General features: G+C 58.7%; 1 protein-coding gene and 1 long non-coding RNA gene across 10 annotated transcripts in view; one reads left to right on the top strand and one right to left on the bottom strand.

Annotated features, from left to right (window-relative positions):
• Positions 1-21,645, top strand: part of LOC103350987 (uncharacterized) — a 78,664-nt gene that overhangs the window by 38,119 nt on the left and 18,900 nt on the right. For 2 of the 9 annotated variants that reach the window (XR_007909605.2, XM_070055232.1), the window contains 4 exons: positions 7,517-7,693; positions 7,906-10,528; positions 16,509-16,683; positions 17,527-17,776. Coding sequence is in view for 1 of the 9 variants with exons in the window: in XM_070055232.1 (XP_069911333.1) it covers positions 7,517-7,693; positions 7,906-7,932 (204 nt within the window). In the remaining 8 variants the exon portion in view is untranslated. Of the gene's footprint in view, positions 1-7,516; positions 7,694-7,905; positions 11,970-13,279; positions 16,684-17,526; positions 17,777-21,645 lie in introns of those variants that run through there. The other 7 variants (XR_011381401.1, XR_011381402.1, XR_007909606.2 and 4 more) reach the window with 6 other exon arrangements.
• LOC138844937 (uncharacterized) lies at positions 2,661-8,367 on the bottom strand. Its single transcript, XR_011381415.1, has 2 exons — positions 8,116-8,367; positions 2,661-5,021 (listed from the first exon to the last, which is right to left on the bottom strand). It is a non-coding gene; the product is annotated as an uncharacterized lncRNA (long non-coding RNA).

Below are 21,645 nucleotides of genomic sequence, written 5' to 3'. Positions count from 1 at the left end.
CGTCACCAGGCACACGTTGTGTGGCCAGGCAGTAGGAAGTTCTCAGCTCCATTGTCATCTCCGGGCCAGCGTCATCCATGTGGCTTTGCTGTGCAGCATGAGACTAGGGAGGGTGGGAGGGGGGATGTGGGGACCCAGTGAGGCAGGGTGCCCCTTCTGTGCATTGTGTAGTGTTCACCTATAAGCAGGTGACTGCTGTGCAGGGGTCACAGCCACTTACAAAGAGCGGTGGCCTCTGGATCCTCCCATCTCACAACAACGTCCTGAACGGGTAAGGATGAGCTGCCTCATGTTACAGGTGAAACCTTTCGGCTGGGAGATAAAGTAGCCCACGCAGGGTTCCACACCTTGGACTTGAACACAAGGGTGACTCTTTCTGTCCTAGTAAAAGGTGAGGCCAGAAGGAGTTAAAGGTGCCTTTCTTAAAAAAAAAAAAAATTATTTATTTGAAAGGCAGAGTGACAGGGAGAGAAACAAAGAGATCTTTTGTCTGCTAGTTCACTCCCTAAGTGGCCGCAACAGCCAGGTCTGGGCCAGGTGGAAGTCAGGAGCCAGGAGCTCCATTCTGGTCTCCCAAGTGGGTGGCAGGGACCCAAGGATTTGGGGCATCTGCTGCTGCCCTCTCAGGTGCAGTTGCAGGGAGCTGGATCAGAAGCAGAGTGCCTGGGAGTCCGGCTGTCACAGGGGATGGCTTAGCCTGTTGAAGGGGCCTTGCCACCCCAGGGTTCTGGAGGCTCCCCCTGGGTGGGAGCAGGTGGCTGGCTGCGGGTTTGGGGCAGGAAGGGTGACTACGTCTGTGGCAGTGATCCCTGTGCTTGCCTTGGCCGCTGGGGCAGGGGGGAGGCTTGCTGAACAGGGGTGCCCCACTTGCTGCTGGGGAAGTGGGCTGGGGAATCCCAGGCTTATCTCAGCACCTCAGCTCCTGTCCCGTTCTTCAACCTCTGCTGACTCAGAAAGCTCTAGTGGGATTTTTTTTTTTTTTTTTGAGTCAGCCTCCTCAGAAACTTCTCGACTGTGTCGTCAGCACACTCCGGCTGCAGCCGCCGCCCCCGCCTCCAGCTCTGCCCACCAGAAAGGCACCACGCAGGTGTCTCAGTCCAGTGGACGAGGCCCATCTTGTTTGGGGGCTGTGGTGTGATTGAGGGGCCGGCCGTACCCCAGACCCTGCTTCCTCCAGCTCAGCAGCCTCTGATGGCCAGGGGTCACGTTCCTCCAAGAGCGCCATGCACTACGGCCGCCATACAGCCCGAAACGTTTTTGGAATAAAGGAAGGGCTGCCCCTTCTGTGGGACTGGCCTGCTGTCTCTGCTCACCTGGGCCTCTGTCGGGTGCTGCAGAACACTGGGATGCCCCTTTCCCCCTGAACTGCATGGCCTTGGGGTACACCTCCGAAAATATCTCGTATCTGCTAAGGCACGGCTGGCATGGCTGCTCTGCTTCTGGAGAAAGAACACTAGCCTCCGGGGCCTCTCCTGGGTCCTGGCCCAAGAATCATGGCCATCCAGTGGTCCCAGGGGGCTTTGGAGCGCCGAGCCCTCCAGAAGAGTCTTGTTCTAGTACAACCACAGAATGCAATGGCCGCCCGCAGAGTTCTGGTCAGCCGTACCTTCCAGCTCCGGAGCCCTGCACACACACAGGATGTGTTGATGACGTCACAAGGTTTCATGAGACCTGACTTCTGCCATGGCTTCACGCTGTGAAAGTGCCTGGAGCGTGTGTCCCAGATGTTTCTGCATAGTGCCGTAAGCAGCTGTGACGTTAAGCGTCATAAGCTGTCCCAGCCCCTTGCCCGCTGCCAAGTGAGAGCCTTGGCCCTGGAGGTCTTGTCCCTGCCCCAGCTCTTCACGAGGCAGGCACTTGGCCCAAAGCCTGGCCTGTCCTGGCTGGCCGAGCACGAAGGCCCTTGGTTTCTCTCCTCCTCTGTCTTAGGCTGTGGGTGCCGATGTGGCCCCTTGTGGGGTGTAGGATCATGTAGAAGGGAACACGCAGGCCGGAGTGGTTTGGGGAACCCCCGTCCCAGCAGTGTTCACGACTCCTGCTCTCCAGATCTGACTCACTTAAGCAAAGCAGTAGTTCTGGGGCAGGAAGGAGACTCCATTTTTAAGTCACATGGCGCCAGGCTTATGTGGTCACACAGAGGTCGGTGCAGCCCCATGAGTCATCCATTGCCCGGGTTCTGAGGGCCTTGGAGACACCTCCTGCCCATGAGAGCTGCAGTCACATCTCCAGGCACTGGTCTGTGCACAGAGGATTCTGGTGCGACCCTCCCACATCCCCGGCCATGCCTGGCCTGTGGCCCAGGCCTTAGTCCTGCTGCTGGGGAATGGGGCAAAGCTCCTTTCAGTCCCACTCACGCGGCCCGGCCACACTCCATGTCCTGGAAATTATTTCCATCCGTTGACAGGGCCAGGATTTTAAGAGCAGCCAGCCAAGAGGCGCCTTGGGTTACTCCCTTAGTCGCAAGAAGACTTTGTCCCCTGTGTTTTGGGCAACGCTAGAAGCCCCAGGTCTAGGGTTGTGGTCTGTGGCTCGTGGAGTGGCCATGGTCAGAGTGGCAGGTGCCAGAGCCCTTGCCAGGCTGGGGTTTGCAGGAGGCTGAGTTGAGAGCCCCCTAGGGCAGGAGCTTGGATTTAAGGATCAGTGCGGCCTGGGACAAGATAGATGTTTTGGCCCGTTTTGCTTTCCCAGCTCGGGCAGGACACTTCGGAGCCTGGGCTTTTGGCCCGCGACGCAGACGGACTCAGGCTGTCCAGGAGGAAGCTTGTGCTTACAAACAGGGCACGCCAGGCACGGTATCTGACCTCTCCCCCAGACAAACAGGCCCTCTCACGAAACTGCCCTTGGGTGTGTTCCTCGCGAGAGAGCGTGTTGGTGCTGGGGCTCGCTTCCGTGTGTGCTCTGAATTCAGGCCTCACCTTGGCCTTCACTCGCCTTCTGTCACCCTGCAGTCCAGGGAGTCCCGTGTTCCCAGGGCCAGCGCCTGCCAGGCCACTCTCCCTGCCACCTGGCTCCTGCGGTGTTCTCTGCCCGCGTCTGCAGCTCCCCTCTGCCAGGACCTACCCTCCAGCACAGGCTGTCCCCAGCCCTGTCTCTCGGATTTTCACTTGGCTCCCCGCACCGCTTTGTGTCCTTGGAGTGTTTGTTGTCACTGCAGGGCCTTGTTCGCGGCGGCTCCGCCACTGGGGGGGAAGTGCCCCAGTCCGCTGGGATGGGGATTTGGTGGCAGGAGCTCCTTGGTGGCTCTGGGGTGTGTCCTCCAGGCAGCTGGCCACATCGCAGTCACTGGTCAGTGCTGATCTGAGCTGTCTGCAGCCACCTTCCCTGCGCAGCCTTCCCCGCCATGGAAGCCGTGCAGGCCTTCCACTGAGAGGTGCCATTCTGGACCCCTGCCCTGAGCAGCCCAGCACGTTTTCGGACTCTTGGTGATGAGGGATGTTTATCAACTCCATGTTTTCGTGTCATCTTAAAGTCCCCTGAGATTTGGAGATTCACCTCTTCTCAGCAAGTGTTGGCCGGTCTCGGTATTTTGCCTTTTGTTTGACTTCTCCAGGCCCCTCGTCTCATCTTGGACCTACCACCTGGACAAACCTGACCTTGTCCACTTAGTCTTGTTGGTATGACGTCTGGCGCGGGAGTGCCTGGTCAGGACTTGGATGGAGCACTTGAGAATGCTTGGCCATTGGTGGCCCTTTGGGGGCATAACCGGGCCTTTTCTTGTCCTGAGTACACAGTCGTCATCCTCATCCTCTCGGCAGCGGGGGCTCGCGGAGCACCGGCTTTGTGCCGGGACCTGTGCCGAATGCCTCCGTGTCGCGCAGTAGGCTCTCCGAGGTTCTCACGAAGAGGACCTCGGCAAGGTCAAGGTCCAGTACGCTGTTCAGGTTTATGTACCTAGTGGTCTGCGCTAGAATTCAGATTCAGATCTTACTTTAGACTTGCGCTGTGCCTCCGTCCCTGGTTGGATGTTTATGTGCTGTCTTTGCTTAGTGATGCGTACCCGGTGATCGCTCACTGAGTGGCGAGGTTGTTCCCTTGTCCGGCTGGTATCCGGGCACTCACTAGTAATGATCATGCCCAGCATTTTTTGAGTTCTTACAGTGCTGGACTCTGTGATAAGTGACCATGTCAAACGATTTAAATGTCATAGCACATGGAGGAAGATTAGCCCCATTTTGCAGATCAAGAAACTGAGGCTCAGAAAAACTAGGGCAACCTGCCTGCTGCTCAAAGCCTCACTCGGGACGTTGGGGTGCAGTGCTCTCTGCTCGTGTGACTCTACTCCAGATCACGCCATTGCTGGTTACAGAAAATAAGGCTCAGCGTTTACTGCTGTGCCTGTCATCTAGCTGTACCCGTTCTTAGCTTGTGTGGCTTCACCTTGGACTGTTCCTGCTCTCCCTGTTCTGAGACGCTCAGGCTGGGTCCCCATCCCGGCTTGTGCCTAGTCACGCTCCGTCTACCTCATACATTGGCTGCTCGATTTATATTTTTAAAGTAAAGATTATTTATTTATTTGAAAGGTAGACATACAGACAGAGAGAGGGAAAGACAAACATCACCCATCCGCTGGTTCACTCCCCAAATGGCTGTGACAGCTGGAGCTGGGCTGATCTGAAGCCAGGAGCCAGGAGCTTCTTCTGGGTCTCCCATGAGGGTGCAGGGGCCCAAGGACTTGGGCCACCTTCTACTGCTTTCCTAAGTCATAATCAGAGAGCTGGGTTGGAAGAGCAGCTGGGATACCAACTTGTACCCTTATGGAATGCCAGTGCCGCAGGCAGAGGCTTAGCCCAGTATGCCAAAGCACCAACCCTGTCAAGTTATACTTTTTAAATTTAAGACTAGTGATGTACACTGCAGTAGTAGGCCCATTTGTCCATCCTATTTCCGACCAAAGGAATGGAGTAGGGAGCCCCAAACCAGACCCCTGCATGTCTGGAGGGCTGATTTATGACAAGGAGGTCACCGCTGAGCAGTAGGCAACGGATGGTCATTGAATAAATAGTGCTGGGTCAGCGGGGTGTCTGTAAGCAAAAAAAAAAAAAGCATCTTGACTGCATACAAAAATAAGTGCCAGCGCAGCGAGAGCATCAATCTGAATGTAAAAGTTAGAACAATGAAATTTCTAGAAGATGATACCTGTATAACCTTGGAATAGCCATTCATTTCTTTCTTTTTTTTTTTAAAAATTATTTATTTATTTGAAAGAGAGCGAGAGAGGGAGAGACACAGAGAGAGATCTTCCAACTGCTGGTTCACTCCCCGCATAGCGGCAGCAGCCAGGGCTGGGCCAGGCCAGAGTCAGGATCTTCCTCCAGGTCTCCTGTGTGAGTGGCAGGGGCCTAAGCACTTGGGCCATCTTCTGCTGCTTTTTCCAAGACGCGTTAGCAGGGAGCTGGATGGGAAGTGGAGCAGTTGGGACAAGAACTGGCATCCATATGGGGTGCCGGTGTCGCAGGTGGCAGCTCTACCTGTTTCGCCAAAACCCTGGCTCCGTGAAGAACTTCTTATCACCGGGACTTGAGTGGACGGGAATATAGGCGAGCGGTTGGGAAGGTGACTGCAGAGCCCTTCCCGGGGGGTTCACTCAGGCCCACAGTCTGCAGAGCACCCCAGCAAGTCCCCGGCAAGAGGAGACCCTTCTGTCCGAGATGGGCAAGCGCGTGTTCCGTCGTAGGGCTTGTGACGTGCCTGTAGCTTTCTCTCCCAGTTCCGGGTTTTCAGCAGTGTGTCCTGGATCGTTGGCACAGCCTGGTGGCTGTCCCTGGGAACTGTCTAAGCCGGTGGCTCCCGCAGGCCCTTCTTTCCCTCAGGTCTGTCTTTGGCCCTTGGCGCCTGCTTTCTCACGAGCGTGGCTTGTCCTGTCTCCTTGGCTCGTTAACTTTTCGTCAGCTAGGCTGAGAATATTTCTCTCTGGCCTCTCTGCACACCCCGGTCCCCTTCCTTTTTCATTTCCCCTTTTGTACCTTCTTGTTCAGCCTAAAATCTCGTGGTCGTAAAAGCTGTCCTAAAATATCTCAGAGCCTTTGGGGGAGTAGTATTGACCTGCGGGCTCCAGAGGCCGAGGCCTGGCAGCCAGAGTTTACCTATGGAACCGTCTCGTCTCAGCTGTGTCCCTGTCATCTGAGTCCTTGCGGCTGGACCAGCAGAGGCCCGGCAGGGACTTGGTCGTGGCATGGGATAGGGAGGCCCCGTGCCTTGGATGGGCGGCTGGATTAAGATAATCCCTTCCAGTTTCATCCTCAGAGCCCTGAGAAGCTCCTTTGTGGATGTCCAGAGCGGCAGCTCTCGAGTGGGAGAGAGCAGGGATTGTGGGAGGGGTCCACGCCCTTCCCGCTGGTCAGGGCAGGACACGTGAGTGTGTCCTGTAGTAACTGTCACGTAGCCCCCATTGTAGGGCTGATGGACAGCGTTGTCGACCTAAGGCTCAGGGTGCCCTCGTTCTGCCCCATAGCACCTGCAGAGCAAGGATTTCCTCTCTGGTTGCTGTTGTCTTCGTTTGTTTTACGGCATTTCTCATTCTGGCCACACTTGCTCCCCCTTTTCATTGCAAACAGACTGCATCCTGGAAACATTAGGAGCCGGCGACTAAAACCGGAAGCTCTGTGTAGGTATGTTTTGACTTTTAACATTTTTGGACAGTATTTAAAAATCAGGGGTTTAACGTGGTCATGCTAGATTTCCGTCTTGCCCTGCGAAACGGGCCAGTCTGGATTCTCCAGGTCTTCATTCCCTGGGAGCCCTGAGCAGCCCACGCCGGGGAGGCTGCCCGTCGGGAGTGCTATAGGCTTTCCACCCGGCACATTCTCTTCCCTGCTCGCTGCACTCTTTTATTACTGGTCTGGTCCCCAAAGGCATTGGAGTTGGTGACTTCTGAAGCGGACAAATCAGGCTTCTGTGAGCTAGCCTGGGAACCCAGTAAAATGTTTGATATTTCAAGGAGGAAGTGGATTCCAGCTTTGAAAGGGCAGGTTTTTGAAATGGCAGCAGTGCCTGTTTGGGGGTACGCCTGGGGACGTCACCCAGAATGTATGTGTCTAAGGTGCTGGACTGTGGCCTGGACTCCTCCCGTGCTATTATGTTGCCCTAGCACACAGTAGGTGCTTAATAAATGATTTACCTCTAGGGGTCACTGAGCAAGTGTCCCTCCCAGGCAGTAAACAGAAATGCCACCTCACTGTGGCCCCGAGCCCGCCCGTTCCGCCTGAGACTGGATCGCCGGCTGATTTATCTGGAACACCCACTGCTGCTGCTGAGAGCCGGAGAGGGTTTGGAATCGGTCCCCTCATGGCTGCCCTGTCTTGATAGCACAGTAAAGACCCAGTGCCCGTAGAGCCAGCCCTGGTGTGGGACAGGGGCCAGGCCAGGTGGAGCCTGCGTCCCTGGCGGATGCCTGCTAAGCTGGGGTCTCTGCCTGGTACTGAGCACGTGCATTCCACGCCCTGGACAAGGGCAGGTCAAAGTTCAGCTCATTCCCTTCCAAGAGGAAAAAAAAAATTCTCTGTCTTTGGCATTGCAGAGTTCTGACCCAGATCAGCCGGAGGCCACGGACGGCTCGCGATGTCTGGAGACGTTGTTTAGTTCCCGGGGCCTGCAGCAGCAGAGAGGCAGGAGAGAGGCCGAGACCTGCCGGGCCCGAGCTGAAGCCCTGCCTTTTCAAGCTGGCCCTGGCCCCGGCCTCCCCGGGCCTCTGAGGGTGAGTGGAAGGAGCCAGCACCTTCTCACTCCGAAGTTATCTTCACCCCCCGAAATCAAACACTGTGAGCGGCACCCTGGTGAAGCCGCTTCCTTGTGTGTACTAAGTAAACATCCTCCCCTGGTTTTGGAGCGGAATTCATTTCTGCTTCCTGGTCATCCCATTGGTTTTTTTTTTTTTTTTTTTTTTTCTCTGTTCCCGGTGCCCCACAGAATCAGGTTAATAGAAGGAAGACCTAGAATTGGCCAGAGGCGCGCAGAGTGACTGCTGTAATCCTGGTAAGATTGTGAGAAGGGTAACGAGGTCGTGGGAAGGAAAAGATCTCGGTGGAAAGTGCGGTGGTGACAGCGAGCCTGCCCACGCACGGCATCGTCGTCCTGCAAATCACAGCGGGTCCACGCCGCACCCGAGCCGGGACCTACCTGTGCCTGGATTCCAGCTCAGCTTGCCTGCGGTGGTGAGACCGCCATGGGCCCCGCGGCCGTGTGTCTCCGCCCTCTGTCCCTGCCCTGCTCCCGCTCTGGCTCCCTGGCTGATCTGCCTCTTCTCTCTGGCTGCCACCCACCCGTGACATCTCCATCGCCATGGCACTGAGCAGCCACGTCATTCACCGAGTCTGCGGGGTGATGGGCCAGTTCTGTGCGGGGCCTGCGTCTCTCTGCTTCTCCCTCCTGAAGGAGGAGGCTCCCTGGCAGAGCGCAGAGCCCTTTGTTTATTTGATCCTGGGCTCTTGGATAAATCAGGAATGTCCTGACATGAACTTAGGCATGTTTTTCTTCCATGGAGAAGGAAACTGTGGCAAATGGGATTTGAGCAAGCAGAGGACCATTCCAGGGAACTTGCTTTAGTGCCATCAAGGCCACATTCCTTTGGTCATCAGACCAGTAGGTGACTTCTTTATTGGCATGCTCAACTCTGGAGCCCAGAAGGTGTGAATTTGAAGCACTTTCCCCCCTGCTGGGAGCCTGGCACAGAAGGTCTGGATTTCTTTTAAAGCTCTGTGGTGCCACGGGGATCTTCCAAGTGGTCCTTCTCTCCACGGGGTGAAAGCTTGGGCCAGAGCAGTTGCTTGAAGGAGCCTTGGGAAGCGCCGGGGGGATACGGTGGCCGGCTGCCCGGCCTCTCGTTCTCGCCACGGCGCTCTGGAAGTTGTGGGGTTCTCGGTGTGCTGCTCTCTTTGAGTCAGCTGCCCCAGGACCCGAGCTGGTTTCTTCCCTTCTGGCCAGGTCCCTGCTCACGGGGCGCGACTGCTCGTCAGAAACCTCTGTGGTCTGCGTTCTTGGGACGTAGAGGTGTGGGAACGGAGACTTCCTGGGTGTGTCTGGCTATGCCGGCTCTGGTGGATTAGTATCTGAGCTGTTCTTGGAAGCGTTTTGGGGTCTGGGGGGCAGGAAAATCTCGGGAGCTCTGCGTGTTGCTGCCCTGGAAACCTGTCAGCATCCCAAACCAGCTCCAGCCAGTCTCCGGGGCAGAGGCCCCAGGTGGGTGCACATGCGTGCGTTGCCCTCGTACAGGCGCTGGGTTGGCTGCTGGGTGCCCACTTTCCGTGCGTGCCTGTCCCAGAGAGGAGAGCGCCGTCATTGGCCACTGCAGGCCCAGGCCTGGCCGTGGCTCTGTTTTGCTGCTTTTCATGTTGTGAGGAGGATCTTCTTGGGAACAAATGACTCAGCAACCTGAATCTTGGAGACTGTGTGGCTCGAGTGTCTGTTCAGAAAGCAGCTAGATGTAGCTACCTACTCCCTACCACGCTGGGCCCGGGGTTTCCCTCTGGATTCACCAGGCTCTGGTTCGGTGTGGTTTTTCAAATTCCTGCGCTGATAGCAGGATCTCACTCGTGGGGTGAGCAGGCAATGTTTTAATTATGCTTTTTGTCCTTAGGAAATTCCAGGGAGAAAAAGGTCCTGGTTTGTAGCCAAAAAAAAAAGCCAAAAACAACAACAGAAAGGAGCTACGGCTCTAATTCTGGACCTGTCTGTGGCGGAAAGAGTTAAAGGGACGGGGGTCTCAGGGTGAGGACTGCTTGTTTCTGCTGGCTGGGAGAAGCCCCTGGGTCTCGAGAGAAGATGATGCAACGTTTAGCATGGGGCAGCCCTGTCTGGGCTCTGCGGGCTGCCACTCGAAGAGTTAAGCGAGTCTTGTGGCTGGGAAGCCCTCAGGGAACCGATGGGCCTGCAGGGACCCAGACCTCCGTGCCCCTGAGCAGTGAGGTGTGGGTGTGGGAGAAAGGGGGCTGCAAAGTGTGGCCGGGGAAGCAGAGTGTAGGCCCAACTTTTTTTTTTTTTTTTTGCCTTGTTTGACCAGCCTTGGCACTGCCCTCCGGCTCTCCAGGGGAAAAGCTGCAGTTCTGCTCTTGCAACACAAGGAGCAGACTGGAGAATTTAGATCTGCGTCACAGAGCTGAGAGAGAGAGAGAGAGTGAGAGAGCAAGCGAGCGAGCGAGCGAGCTCCGTGGATAGGTCTGCTAGCAACAGCCGTGCTGCAGCAGGGAGAGAGAGAAATCAAGAAACAAGTCATAGCAACACAGGGCACCAGGTTCTGCCAGCTCACTTGCCAAGCGTTCAGAAATCTGTCGGGGGCCGGAGGCCTCTGGGTAGCCTAGGCTAGGGCGATGACACGCAAGGTGGCGCGGGCGGTTCCCGCGGGGAGGAGGTGGGGGGGGCAGGGGTGGGAGCAAGAGGTTGCGGGGCGACGGTGGAAGGTTGAACGAGACCAAATTCTGGAACATTCGGGACTGCGGCACCTTACGGCCGGACCAAGATTCGGGTCTGCGCAGGCAGCGATGGGTGGTCCGACGGGCTTCAGGACTCAATGGCGTCATCCCCTTCTTCCCCCCACGTACGTATTTGCTGGGATCCGGGGCAATGTCTCTGCGTATGTGGGTGCTCTTTCTTTCTCGCTTTTTGCTGTTTTTTTTTTTTCCCCCTTGGAGGGAGGATTTTTTTTTTCTCACTTTAATTTCTTTTCCCTTCGTGTGTGTCAGCTGCTCAAGCCTGACCAGAGGTAGAGGAGCGAGAGGAGTGAACTGTCCCCTGGCTTCCCACCTGACCTCCTAGCCCTTGTCCCATTCCCTTCCAGTGGACAGACAGACCGACTGACTGACTGGCTTTCCGGGCTGCTGGGGTGTCAGCGTCCGTCTGTCTGTCTGCGCAGGTCTGACATGGAAGGCAGGGAGTGAGGAGGAGACGTGCTAACAGGAAGGCGAGAAGCAGGTTTTCTAGGGGTTCCCCTACTGGAATGTGTGGCCCTGGGCATGTGGGGCTGGCGGGGAGTGGGCGGCGGGCTGGGTGTGGGCTGCGAGAAGTGGGGCAGAGCTGGGAGGTTTGTCACTGCGTAGTTGGGAAAAGTGGAGGCTGGTGACGCAGTCACTGTTGCATCTTGGTAGGAGCACTGTGGGGACAGGTAGTGAGGCTCCCGGGTCTGTGGGGCCGGCCGAGAGGGGCTGAGGATGAGCCGAGAAGGGACTAGCATTTAGAGATTAAATGTCATCCTCTTGGCGTTGGAAAGTTGTTTACCTTGCGCTCTCTGTGTCTCCATGTTGGCTCCCTTCCAGTTCACATGTGATGGCCTTCCCTGTACTGCTGCATCATTAACTAAGTGACTGAGCTGGCCTTCCATTGGCCAGGGGAGGGCTCTCACTCCAGACACCTCCTCTGATTGGTGGGTGGGCCGATGGCAGGTGAAAAGCTTTTTTTGATTGGCTGAGGACTGGGTATCAAATCTGAATTTGCATTTCACTTGCTTAAAGGGGAGGGGGGAGAAGCCCAGCAGCTTTCTAAAATCTCTTTAGGGGTGTGCGTAGGCTCCGGTGTCTATGCCTGCTTTTGACTGCCCAGTAGAAGCCTCTTCCTGGGCCTTTTAAAATTTCCTGCACTATGAGAAGAAGAGCTCAGGAGTCCCCAAACTTTTTTTATTTTTTATTTTTGGAGGGAGGAAGGTTGGGGGAGATGGGTGCACAGAGCGCTGGCCAAATTGGAAGGAGATGTTTGCCCTTTAGTTTGGTGTCGGAAGAGGGAATTTTCCAATCGGCCACACCTCAGTGTTGCGGCAAAATAATTCTTGGCTCCCCTGGAAACGCACGGCAAGGTAGGGCAGAGCTGCTGCTGCTGGTGCTGCCACCACCCCAGGCTTCCTGCTGCCTCTGGGCTGCTCCCCGGGGACGCGAGATTTGCATTGACGTCCGGGGCTGTCCAGAGGCCCTCAGGAGCCAGCCGTGAGATGAGCCCACTGTGGGGAGGACCTGCCTCCTGGAAGCTGCTGCTCCCTGGTGCCAGCAAAGGTGAGGACGGAGGCCGGCCCCGGGAACCTTGCTCGGGAGCTGCGTGTTTGGTGGGACTTTCCAGAAAAGCCAGTGGACGGCCAGAGGTTTGGAGGTCCCGGGTTAGAAAGGGTTGTAGTCTGGGGACAGAAGAGAGTGAGAGTGAAACTAGGGCAGCAGGCTGTTGGCTCTGCTCGGGGAGGGAGGCCTGAGAGGTCCAGGGTCCCCGCTCCCCATCCTGGCCTCCTTGCGGAGCCCTGTTTGTGGGGAAGGGGTTTCCCAAGCCCTGCAACGCGCGTTGCGCCCCCGCCCATGACTGCGCATCTGGGAGCGCAGTGCGCCCTGGGTCCCTGGCCCGGGACGAGCACCGCCCTTCTCGTTACATAACGGAGGGCATGGCGTGTGCCTTCTCGGCCCTTCCTTGCAACCCTACCTCCTGGATCCCCAGGGCCACAGAGCTGGGGGGTGGGGGTGGGGGGTCTGACTGAGGAGCAGTGAGGATTTCACTCCCTGGGAGGGCCGGCTCCTGTCCAGTGGGTGCCCGCAGCTTGGTTTGAGCAGGGGAATGGTTTGCTGTCCGGACTCAGGGCTCAGGATATAGGATGCCCTTCCGAAGGCCCTGGGTCACCCATGGCCCCCCAGGGCCTCTCCGGGGGAGGGGCCGGCGCCATTCTTTTCCTGGCGTCCTTTCCGATTTTTGAAGGCAGGGCTCAGGGAAGAGGTGTGAGAGTTGGGAGAGTAAGGGCAGGTGTGAGGACCCAATGGGAGGAGCTGGCAGTCTCCGGAAGCCCCCAGGCCCCCGTGGCTGCCCCTTCCTCGTCTAGGTCCCTGGTCTTCCTGGGCTTCTCCATCGGCTGCCATTTTGGAGGCATTTCTGCTGGGCTTGGTGGCGTTGGTGTTTGTAGTCCTGCTGTGCCAGTTCCGCAGAGTGGGCGGGGGGCGGGGGCGCTGGCGGAGCGGGGGGCGCAGGCGCAGTGGCGGCTGCCGCAGTGGAGGTGGCCCCAGGGGCAGGACCGCCCAGTCCCACCCTCGGACGCAGCCCCGGGAGGGGGGTTCGGGTGAAGGCTTCTGCGTGGGGACCTCACCACCTTGGGGCCCCGGCTTGGCCGGAGCCTGGGCATTGGGTTTTCCGTGGCCCCGTCTGCCTGAGGCTGAGGGTATCGGGGGTAGATGGCTGCGTTGCGGGGTGGGTAGGGGCAGAGCACGACCCCCAGTGTCTGATGCGTCACACCTGCCTGAGGTCTGGGTCCCCCGAATGGGCTGTGTCTCCGGCTGCCTGCCCATACGAGCAGGCATGAGATTCTCAGCAGCATGTGGCGTTTCTTCCGAAGGTTCTGCCCTCTCGCCGTCTTCCTCCTGTGTGTGCCCCCCGTGCCCCCTGCCTGTGCCGTGGGTCCAGCTGTCATCCTCTGGTGAGGCTCCCCGCTGACTGCCCTCCTCCCCAGGCCCCTCTGCGTGCAGCGGCCATCTTGTCTTTCTTGCTCAGAGATGTAAAATGGTTTCTCCTCGTTCCCAGAATAAAATGCCTCCCCTTTGCACGAGGCTGGAGGCTGTCTGTCACCGGCCCTCACGCTCCTGCTCCAGGCAGCCTCGCTTGGTTTCCCTGAGTGGACCACGCGTTCCAACAAAACCAGGCTCCTGGCTTTTTCTTGTTTTTCCTGTGCCCCTGTGTTCAGCAGGGGTGGTCCCCTGCCATCTTGCCTCTGCACCCACCTGCGGCAGCCTCGGCACCTCCACTGCCCTCTCCCAAGACCCTGGCAGGGAGCAGCCCCCATACCCAGCCCTGCCCCTGGGCCAGACTCCCACACACCCCGTCCCCCTCGGGTGGGACTTTTTGTTGTGTCACGGTTCTTGTGGGGCATCGTCTACCACCTCTTGGGGTACGAGCTCCAAAGAGAGGCTTAGGAAGGGAGGAGGAGCGCAAATACATATTTGGTGCCTGCTGTCTGCCAGATACCATGTTAGGCTCTCGTCGGAGAGTTCATGGCGTTCTTTCCCGTGGCTGGTAAGTGGCCGCTTGTGGTTGAGCCCCGGCCTCCCGCAACCTTTGCGTTTTTCTCTCTGCATCCTCAGTGTTTGCAAGATGCCTATGAGGAGGTGGCTCCCCGCTATGTGCCTATTTAAGGAGTTTGTAAGTCCCATGTGGGAGCTGGGGGGCTGGTCTGCTTGTGTCCGTAGCTCTTCCTCCCGTGCCTACCTCTTTAACCTTCTCCTCTTCTTTGCGACCAGGCTCACTCAAGATGATGGCTTGTTTGTAGCTGAGATTGAGGTATTAACAAGCTCCAGGTCTTCTGGTTGCCTTGCCCTAGAAGAGGTGGTGGAGGTGGGCTGGTTCCGGCTTCCTCAGAGCGCAGTGCCAGGGCAGGGAGCCGGGACCTCGGAGCTGCACAGACCTAGGTCTCGTCTCCTGCCTCTTGTTAACTCGGTGGTCTTAGACAAGCCGTTTGATTGCTCTACGTCTTCTAGTCCTCGGCTGGTGAGATGGAGCCACGGCAATCCGTACTGTGGGTATTCCTAGTAGATACCTCTGCAGCTCACTTCTCCTGCCTGGTGGCTTATCGGAGACCTAAAACATGGGTATGGAGGGTGGCTGGAGCAGAACCGGGGGGGCGGTAACCCGGGCAAGTGGGCACCTCGAGCCTGCGGGAGGTGGTGCCCCCACCCACCCACTGGTGCTGTGGAGTGGCGGGCGTCGCTGCGGTGGCAGAGTGAGGGTTAAGCAGCGAGCTCACAGCCTCTTGGTGCCAGGTTCGCTTCCCTCCCTCCCGCATCTCAGCAGTGGCTGCCTGCTTCCTGCCGCTCCGGTCCCGTGGGAGGGGAGGTGGGCACCCTGAAGCCCCTCGTCACCGATTCCGGGCCGCAGAGCGGAGAGTGACGACAGCCAGCCAGTCGTCAGTCGACGGCAGTGGGGACCCTGGTGACGGCTGCTTTGTTGTTTTTTTCCTCTTTGGAAGATGACTCAGTGTGTCGGGAGCCGGGAGATGGAGCTCGCAGCCGAGTGGCCAGGATGTTCTGTCAACATGAAAGCAGCAAAAACAGCTCAGCGGGGCGCTGAGCCGATCCTCTCTGCCCGGGGTCATTGTCAGGGAGGGCTGGGCAGAGGAGGCCAGCCCCGGGCACCAGGACGCGGGTGCCCGGGGTCATTGTCAGGGAGGGCTGGGCAGAGGAGGCCAGCCCCGGGCACCAGGACGCAGGCGACGCCAGGTAACTCGACAGGGCTCTACGAGCTCGCGGATTTTAGAGACTGGCGAGCAAATACAGCTGTTTGTGTTGTCAGTGAGCTTGGCAAACAGGGTCATTTTTTGAGCTCTTCTCCCTGGTCCCAAAAGACAGACATTTTCTCAGGGCCGGAAGGGAAACCTGCCGGGATTTCTCGCCATGGCTCTGTCTGTGGTGGTCTTGGTGGTCGACCCTTGCAGCGCAGGTGTGTGGCAGGCAGAGGAGGTGAGCTCCAGCCATCCGGGACCCCAGGAACAAGTGCGGCTGCGGAGACATGGCGTCTTAGGCGGTCTCTGCCGGGCGGGCTTTACGTGAAGCTGTTGTGTCCCCTCGCCGGCCCTCGGCCGAGGGCAGCCTAGGCTCCCTGCCTGACTGTCCCAACCGAACCTGCTTCTTCGTCTTCCTCATTTCCTTCTTAGGTGCAACAGTGGACCTGGAGTCCTTGACCTTTTAGTGTTTTTGCGCATCATCATGGCGGCTCGGGTTCTAGACTCTTCTTGATTCTGCAGCATTGCGCCACGGGCGCGTGATTCCCCCGCGGCCCCGCCCGGCGGGCCCCGCCCTGCCCCGCCATGCCTTCTTGGGAGCAGGAGAGAAGATGCACCTACCTCCACAGCCACCACATCCTGGCCGGACCACCGTTCCCGGCCAGAGCACGCAGCGGAGGAGCACCTGTCTGCCTGGCCGGGTGCCCCTCCCCCCGTCTCCTCTCATGCTAGCCCTGACATTTGTCACCGGGCACCACCTCCTCTCCCCAGGGACCTCCCAGGGTGACTCACTTGGGATCTCTGTTAGGAGTGGCTCCTGGGCCCCGAGAACCCGAGGGGCCAGGGGGACATGACCGAGGTCACAGCCGAGAGTGGAGCACAGCAGGGGATGGGAGCCAGGCGTCCCCACCCAGAGTGCAAAGGCAGCCACAGCCCCTGCACGTCATGTCTTTTTGAGCCCGAGCGCACAGCAGCTTGACCTAAACAGATGGCGTCTATGTGGGCGTTGGGAACTTCAGTGTCTTGTAATTTCTTCATCGCGAAGCGCACACAGGATGAGCGTCCGGATTCTGTGCTCCACGGCTCTGTTTTTCTGAACGAGGTGATGGACAGCCCCTCCTTGGTCAGACCCTGTACCCACTGGCACTGGCCTTTCTCCAGGACGGTGGACCCCCGGGTCACTTTTGCCTGGCTGTGTCTTGCTTCTTTCGCTGCATGATGGACAGCAGCTTCGGGCCATGGCCCAGGGGCTGCGTATCAGGCCCAGAAGGGGTCCCGGCGAGGGCGAACGCAGTTTGCAGCTTGGTTGGCCCCATGAGCTGTACCACCCACCTCCCTTCTCTCGTCCCTGCAGAGCAGACAGGAGAGTGCGGCTGGCTGCATGAGTGGGTGACAACCTTTTGGCGACTCAGGCTCGGCTGAGGACGGTGCCAGGGTGCAGAAGAGAAGCCGTCGCGGTGCCGGATGGAGCGGCTCGCTCGCATTTATTTGGAACAGAGAAGGGAGACGCCTGGCAGCCCTGCTCTGCAGTAAGTGTTCCTCTGCATTCTTTTACATTCTTTTATTTCTTCGAACATCGGAAGTGGATGGATGTTTATTGAGCCCAGCCAGCTGTGCCTCCCTCCGTTCTCCTCCTGCGCCCCCTCCCGCGGCCCTCCAGGAGAGAGGACTAGATTGATTTTCTGGTGCTACTGGAGAGCTGCAGAGGAGTCAGCATTCAGCCCCCACACATCCCTTCGTGTTGGGAGAAGCTGATTTTCCCAAAAACGGAGCCAACAGCTTGCGTCCCTCAGGGCGCCGTGGGCCACGAGGACCCTGCGTGCTGCACAGCCCCCGGCCCAGAGGTGGGGCTCCCCGCTGGCTGACCGCGGGAGGCTGGTCCTTGCCAGCACCTAGCATGGTTCTCTGCCAAGTTCTAGCTCCAAATCTCTAGGCTGGTAGGGAGCTAGACTATATATAGCATCGTGCTAAGCAATTCTTATCAGACGTGTCTGCCCTCCCCTGCGGGAGAGGAGCGCTTCTATCAGAGAACCCGAACCTAGAGAGAGTGAGCTGTCTCCGAGGGCCTCCGAGTCTGGGAAGGCGTGCGTGTGCGTGTGTGCATGTGTGTGCGCCTCTCCCAGGGTCTCGGCTGCCAAGCTCACTTTTCTAGCCCCTGTTTCAGATGCTGATAGAGTCAAGGGTCCCGCTGGATGAGGGCGCTGGTGTGGGAGGGGGCCGGGAGGGGCTGAGGGGGTTCTCCGGAGACAGTGTGCCTCTGCAGGCACGGCTGCGCCCTGCGTCGGAGACCAGCCTCGGGCGTCTCTCCTCCGTTTCCTGCTGGCCTTGCCTTGCCCAAGGATGTCTTCTGACCTCGCTCTTCCTCCTTTCAGAGCTCTTGCGGTCCCTGCCTTCCTCCGCCACTTCCTTGAGGATATTTGAGGGCACACTCGGCCACTAGCGTCCGGGAGCTGGGCCTGCTCGGGGTTGCTGGGAGTGGAGCCGCCGGCTTGTGTGGCTCTGGGGCCCGCGTGCTGATTGATGTGACGTGATCCCATTCTTGTCAGTGAGTCAGCACCAGGCTGCTCGCTGGAAACCAGATGCAGCAGGAAAACAGAACCTCACGGCCTCCCTGCGTCCCAGGTGAGTCAAGTGTGACAGCCCTGGGGCCCTTTTGCGTGAAGGTCATCTCCCTTGCTGGGGTGAGGGGGATTATCCAACTTCTCCATTCACAATCTCCCAAACAATTGCTCTCTTCTTTCCACTCTCCACTCCTGGCTTTTCTGTGAATGGGGTTAGTAACCGGCAGAGGCTTGGGGGAAGGGCGGGCAGCTGAAGGCTCAGGGCTGCTGGGATGTGTGGGAGATGGTTGGGCAGCGCTGCTGGGTGTGGCACTGGCAGAGCGCGGGACCTCCCACAGTAAGCGAATGGAAACTGTCCTCAGCCCCCAGCGGCCAGCCGGAGACTCAGGGCTTAACCCCTGTGCGATCCTGGAAGCCTGCCTGGAACGCGGGCGCTCCCTTCCCTGTTCCGTCTCGCTGCGGCACCCTGTAGCCTCGATGGGTGGTAGGCTGGGGCTGTGGCCCGCAGTTCTGATGGGGCAGAGCAGGGAGCTCTGGGACGTCCCCCTATTTGTGGAGTTTCTTTTTTGAATAAGTCTCTTTGTCCAGGCTCTCACTGCCTTTGCCTTTAAAATGAGGTCTGGGCCCAGTAAAAGCCATCGCAAAGCATCTTTGGGCTGTTGGCCTAGAGAGATTTCTCTGTCTCCCTTGTTGCTGGTCCGGCTGATAGTGGTCGATGATTACAAGTGACCACGGCCAGCAGAGCTGGGGGAGGGGGGTCTGTCGTGGTGTGGACAACGTGGAAGGCCGGCGGTCGGCGTCACCGGGAGCTCTCCCCGCATTGGGAAGACGGCTGTAGCGTTCTTGGTCAGTAGGGCCAGTTGGAGTCAGCCGGCTGCACGGTGCTCTGGGGTCTGGGGAAGCAAGGATCTAGCCAGATGATTTTCCAAGGCACCCATGCTTACCCACCTCCGGCTGCACTGTGGGCTGGCTCTCCTGGTCTCGCCCTCAGCCTTTCCTCTTCTCCCCGTTTGACAGGAGTCTGAGTTGGCTGTGAGCAGCCTCTGAGATCCTGGCCGAGCGAGGACTCGGGACAGCTTGGAGGAGTCCAGTGTCTGTTCCTTCACGGAACCCGACCATCTCCGCTCCTCCCGCAGCCATGTGGCAAGAGGCGGCTGGGGTACTGGGGCTGGAGCAGGAACAAAGAGGAGCCGTGAGCTTGGGTGCAGGTGAAGGGAGCAAGCCAGGTCTCTCAGGATGTGCCGGATGGGGTCTGGCCGCCGCCTTGGCCCTCACACAGATGGCCTGTGCCCCGGCCTGGCTACAGCTGAGCTCCACTCCTCTTCACAGCCCCGTCCTTGGCCAGGTTGGGAAGACCAGGATAGGATGTGAAGGGGAGATTGGTTTTGCTGTCTTCTCCAGGGCGTGTTTCCAGAATCGGGGTTGGCGCTGCCCTGCTGGTTTTCCTATTTTTGTCCCTTGTCTAGTTCTTTGCACCCTGATCACCAGCCTGGCTCCTGCTGCCATGACACGGGGCATTGTGTGCTGCCAGTCAGGCGGGTAGGACAGGCGGCACCCCTGCCAGGGGGCCCTGGCATATCTGGCACTTTCTCTTTCACCTTTGAATCCTTGAGGCTTGGGAGCCAGGAGGCAGCGTGGGGCCGCTTCGCCTGGGATCCAGCACAGGTTAACCAAGCCCAGGTGGTGTGGCTTGGCTGGCATTGTGGGAGAGGGACCCTGATTGGTCAGCGCCTTCTCTGTTCCCCGGAAACCTGCTCTGGTCAGGCCTGTGAACCGTCTGATGCAGATCTCGGCTCTGTCCTCTGGCTTGAGTGCCTGTGACGCTGCAGCCGCGGCTTGAGCCGGGCCCTGTTCCTCAGCCTGGTTACTCCTCTGGGCCTGTGGCCTCCCTCTGAGATGTGTTAGGCATGCCACCCGGCCCTGTCTGCAGCAGGCCCTCCCTTTGCCCTGCCGTTCCGGTGCCTGGAGTGACTATGGGGCAAGCGTGCAGTGGGGTTGGACTCTGGCTGGCTCCTTCCACCAGAGCTGTTCGTGGGCTGCTAAAGCCAGAGAACAGCTCCAGGGCCCCACAGTCCATGCAGATTCCTGTGGGGCGGGGCTGGAGAGGGACAGGCAGGGAGGACTGGTGTGTGCTCGCGGCACAGGAGCAAGGCCTGGAGGACATGGAGGACCGTCCATGCAGCCAGGCCTGCCTGCTGTGGTCCCGGTTGAAGGGGGCGTCCCCTGTGAGGGCTTCGCATCTGAGTGCCTGGCACTGCAGGCAGTGTGGTGCCCAGATCAGGGTGTGTAATGAGGCATGAAGGCATGAGATGGACATCAGCGCTCTGGCCGTCCAGGACAGGGGAGGCTGACCTTTGCTAAGGACCTGCCCGCCCTTATCTGATTCTGTCCGCACAACAGCCGTATGACGTAGGAGTCGTTTCCCTTTTATGGTTAAAGCAAGCGTGATCATTTCGTGACTTAGCCAAGGTCACGCACTGGAGATTTCAATCCAGGCACTTTTGATTCCCAAACTATACTTTCTCTCCACCGTCTAGAGCTGAAGGCAGGCATTTGTGAGCCGAGATCCTCACAGCACCGATGCCAACTGGCGTGAAAGACAGACCCTCCTCCCCTCCCCCAGGTCGGGGAACTTTTTGGTTGCCGGGACGGCTATGCTGTGTTCTTTGGGGAAAGCAGGGCAGGGGACGCTCCCCCTTGGTATTGGGGGACCAGCAGAGCTGAGCAAGACAAGTTCATTCCTTCTGCTAATGTATCCAGGGCCTGTGCTGGGGCCGGCACAGAGCCCTCAGCAGGTGTTGCTCTAGCCTGTGGAGAGTCATAAGTAACTCCTCTGAAGAAGACTTTGTAAAAACGTATAAACCAGGCCTACCTGGAGACTGTGTGAAGACGAACGGACGGGGGGTCCGGGTGACAGCCAAGAGGGGTGCAGAGACTGAAGGGCCCCAGCTAGTGAGAGGCCACAGAGATGGAACCCCCATCCAGACAGTGGGCACGAACAAGGATCCAGACCCCCTCGTGTTTCCTAAGGATCAGGAAGGTCCACCCTCTGCTTGCGGGAACTCGGGTGAGCCTGGGTTGCGATGGGGTGACACCAAACCTCTGGTCACCAGCAGACCATTTCTTTCCCATTTGCCATGGCCGCCCTGGCTTCTCTGCCCCAGCTGGGTCACCGTGAGAACCTTCAGGTTAGGCCTTTGCCGGCTCACCAAATACGTGCCTGCGGGAGGCAGACTCAGGGCTCAGCCTTGCCTGCCCAGCAGGACACGCAGCTCCGCGAGCTGATGCCCGCGATAGGGAAGGGCTGGGCGTGGGGGTGAGAGGTCACTCTGCATCAGAGGCTCTGGGTGCTTTGCCCACATGGGGCTGCCACTGGATGGTACAGGAGACTGGGAGGACGTGTTTTCCATGTGTGCAGCGCCAGGGCCCAAGGCCTATTTCCTTGAGGGGACGGGCGGCCATCTCGGCCTGCGTCAGGCCACAGGATCCTCCCTCTGCGCATGTAGGGTGTCTGGCCTGCCTTGCCCACGGAACCTGCTGCCTGCTGCCTGCTGCCCGGGATCTGGGCCGGCACAAGGAGGAAGCAGTGAGGGTGAGGGGCTCGAGGAGGGGGCATCTGCATGGGGTCCCTGGTGGCTGGGAGGCCGCTCCCAGCGTGGCACAGTGAGCAGGGCTGCGGGCCAGGACTCGGGCAGGAGAGCTGTTGACTATTCAACTGTCCCGTTAGGCCCACCTTGTCATTTGGGCGTTGCCCATCTGGTCCCCCCTGGAACCCGTGAGGGCAGGTGCTGGTGCCCTCATCAGTGATGAGCCGGTCACAGTGTCCTGACTGCTTGTGCCAGCTTAGCTTGGCTCCCTCCCTGCCCCGCCCCGCCGACTCTGGGTGTCCTCTCCCGGTGGAGCAGGGACAGGAGTGGGGCCCTGGGGTCT

The sequence above is a fragment of the Oryctolagus cuniculus genome, chromosome 13 (genome assembly GCF_964237555.1).
Source record: "Oryctolagus cuniculus chromosome 13, mOryCun1.1, whole genome shotgun sequence".
Classification (NCBI taxonomy): domain Eukaryota; kingdom Metazoa; phylum Chordata; class Mammalia; order Lagomorpha; family Leporidae; genus Oryctolagus; species Oryctolagus cuniculus.
This window is presented reverse-complemented; position numbering and strand designations above follow the sequence as displayed.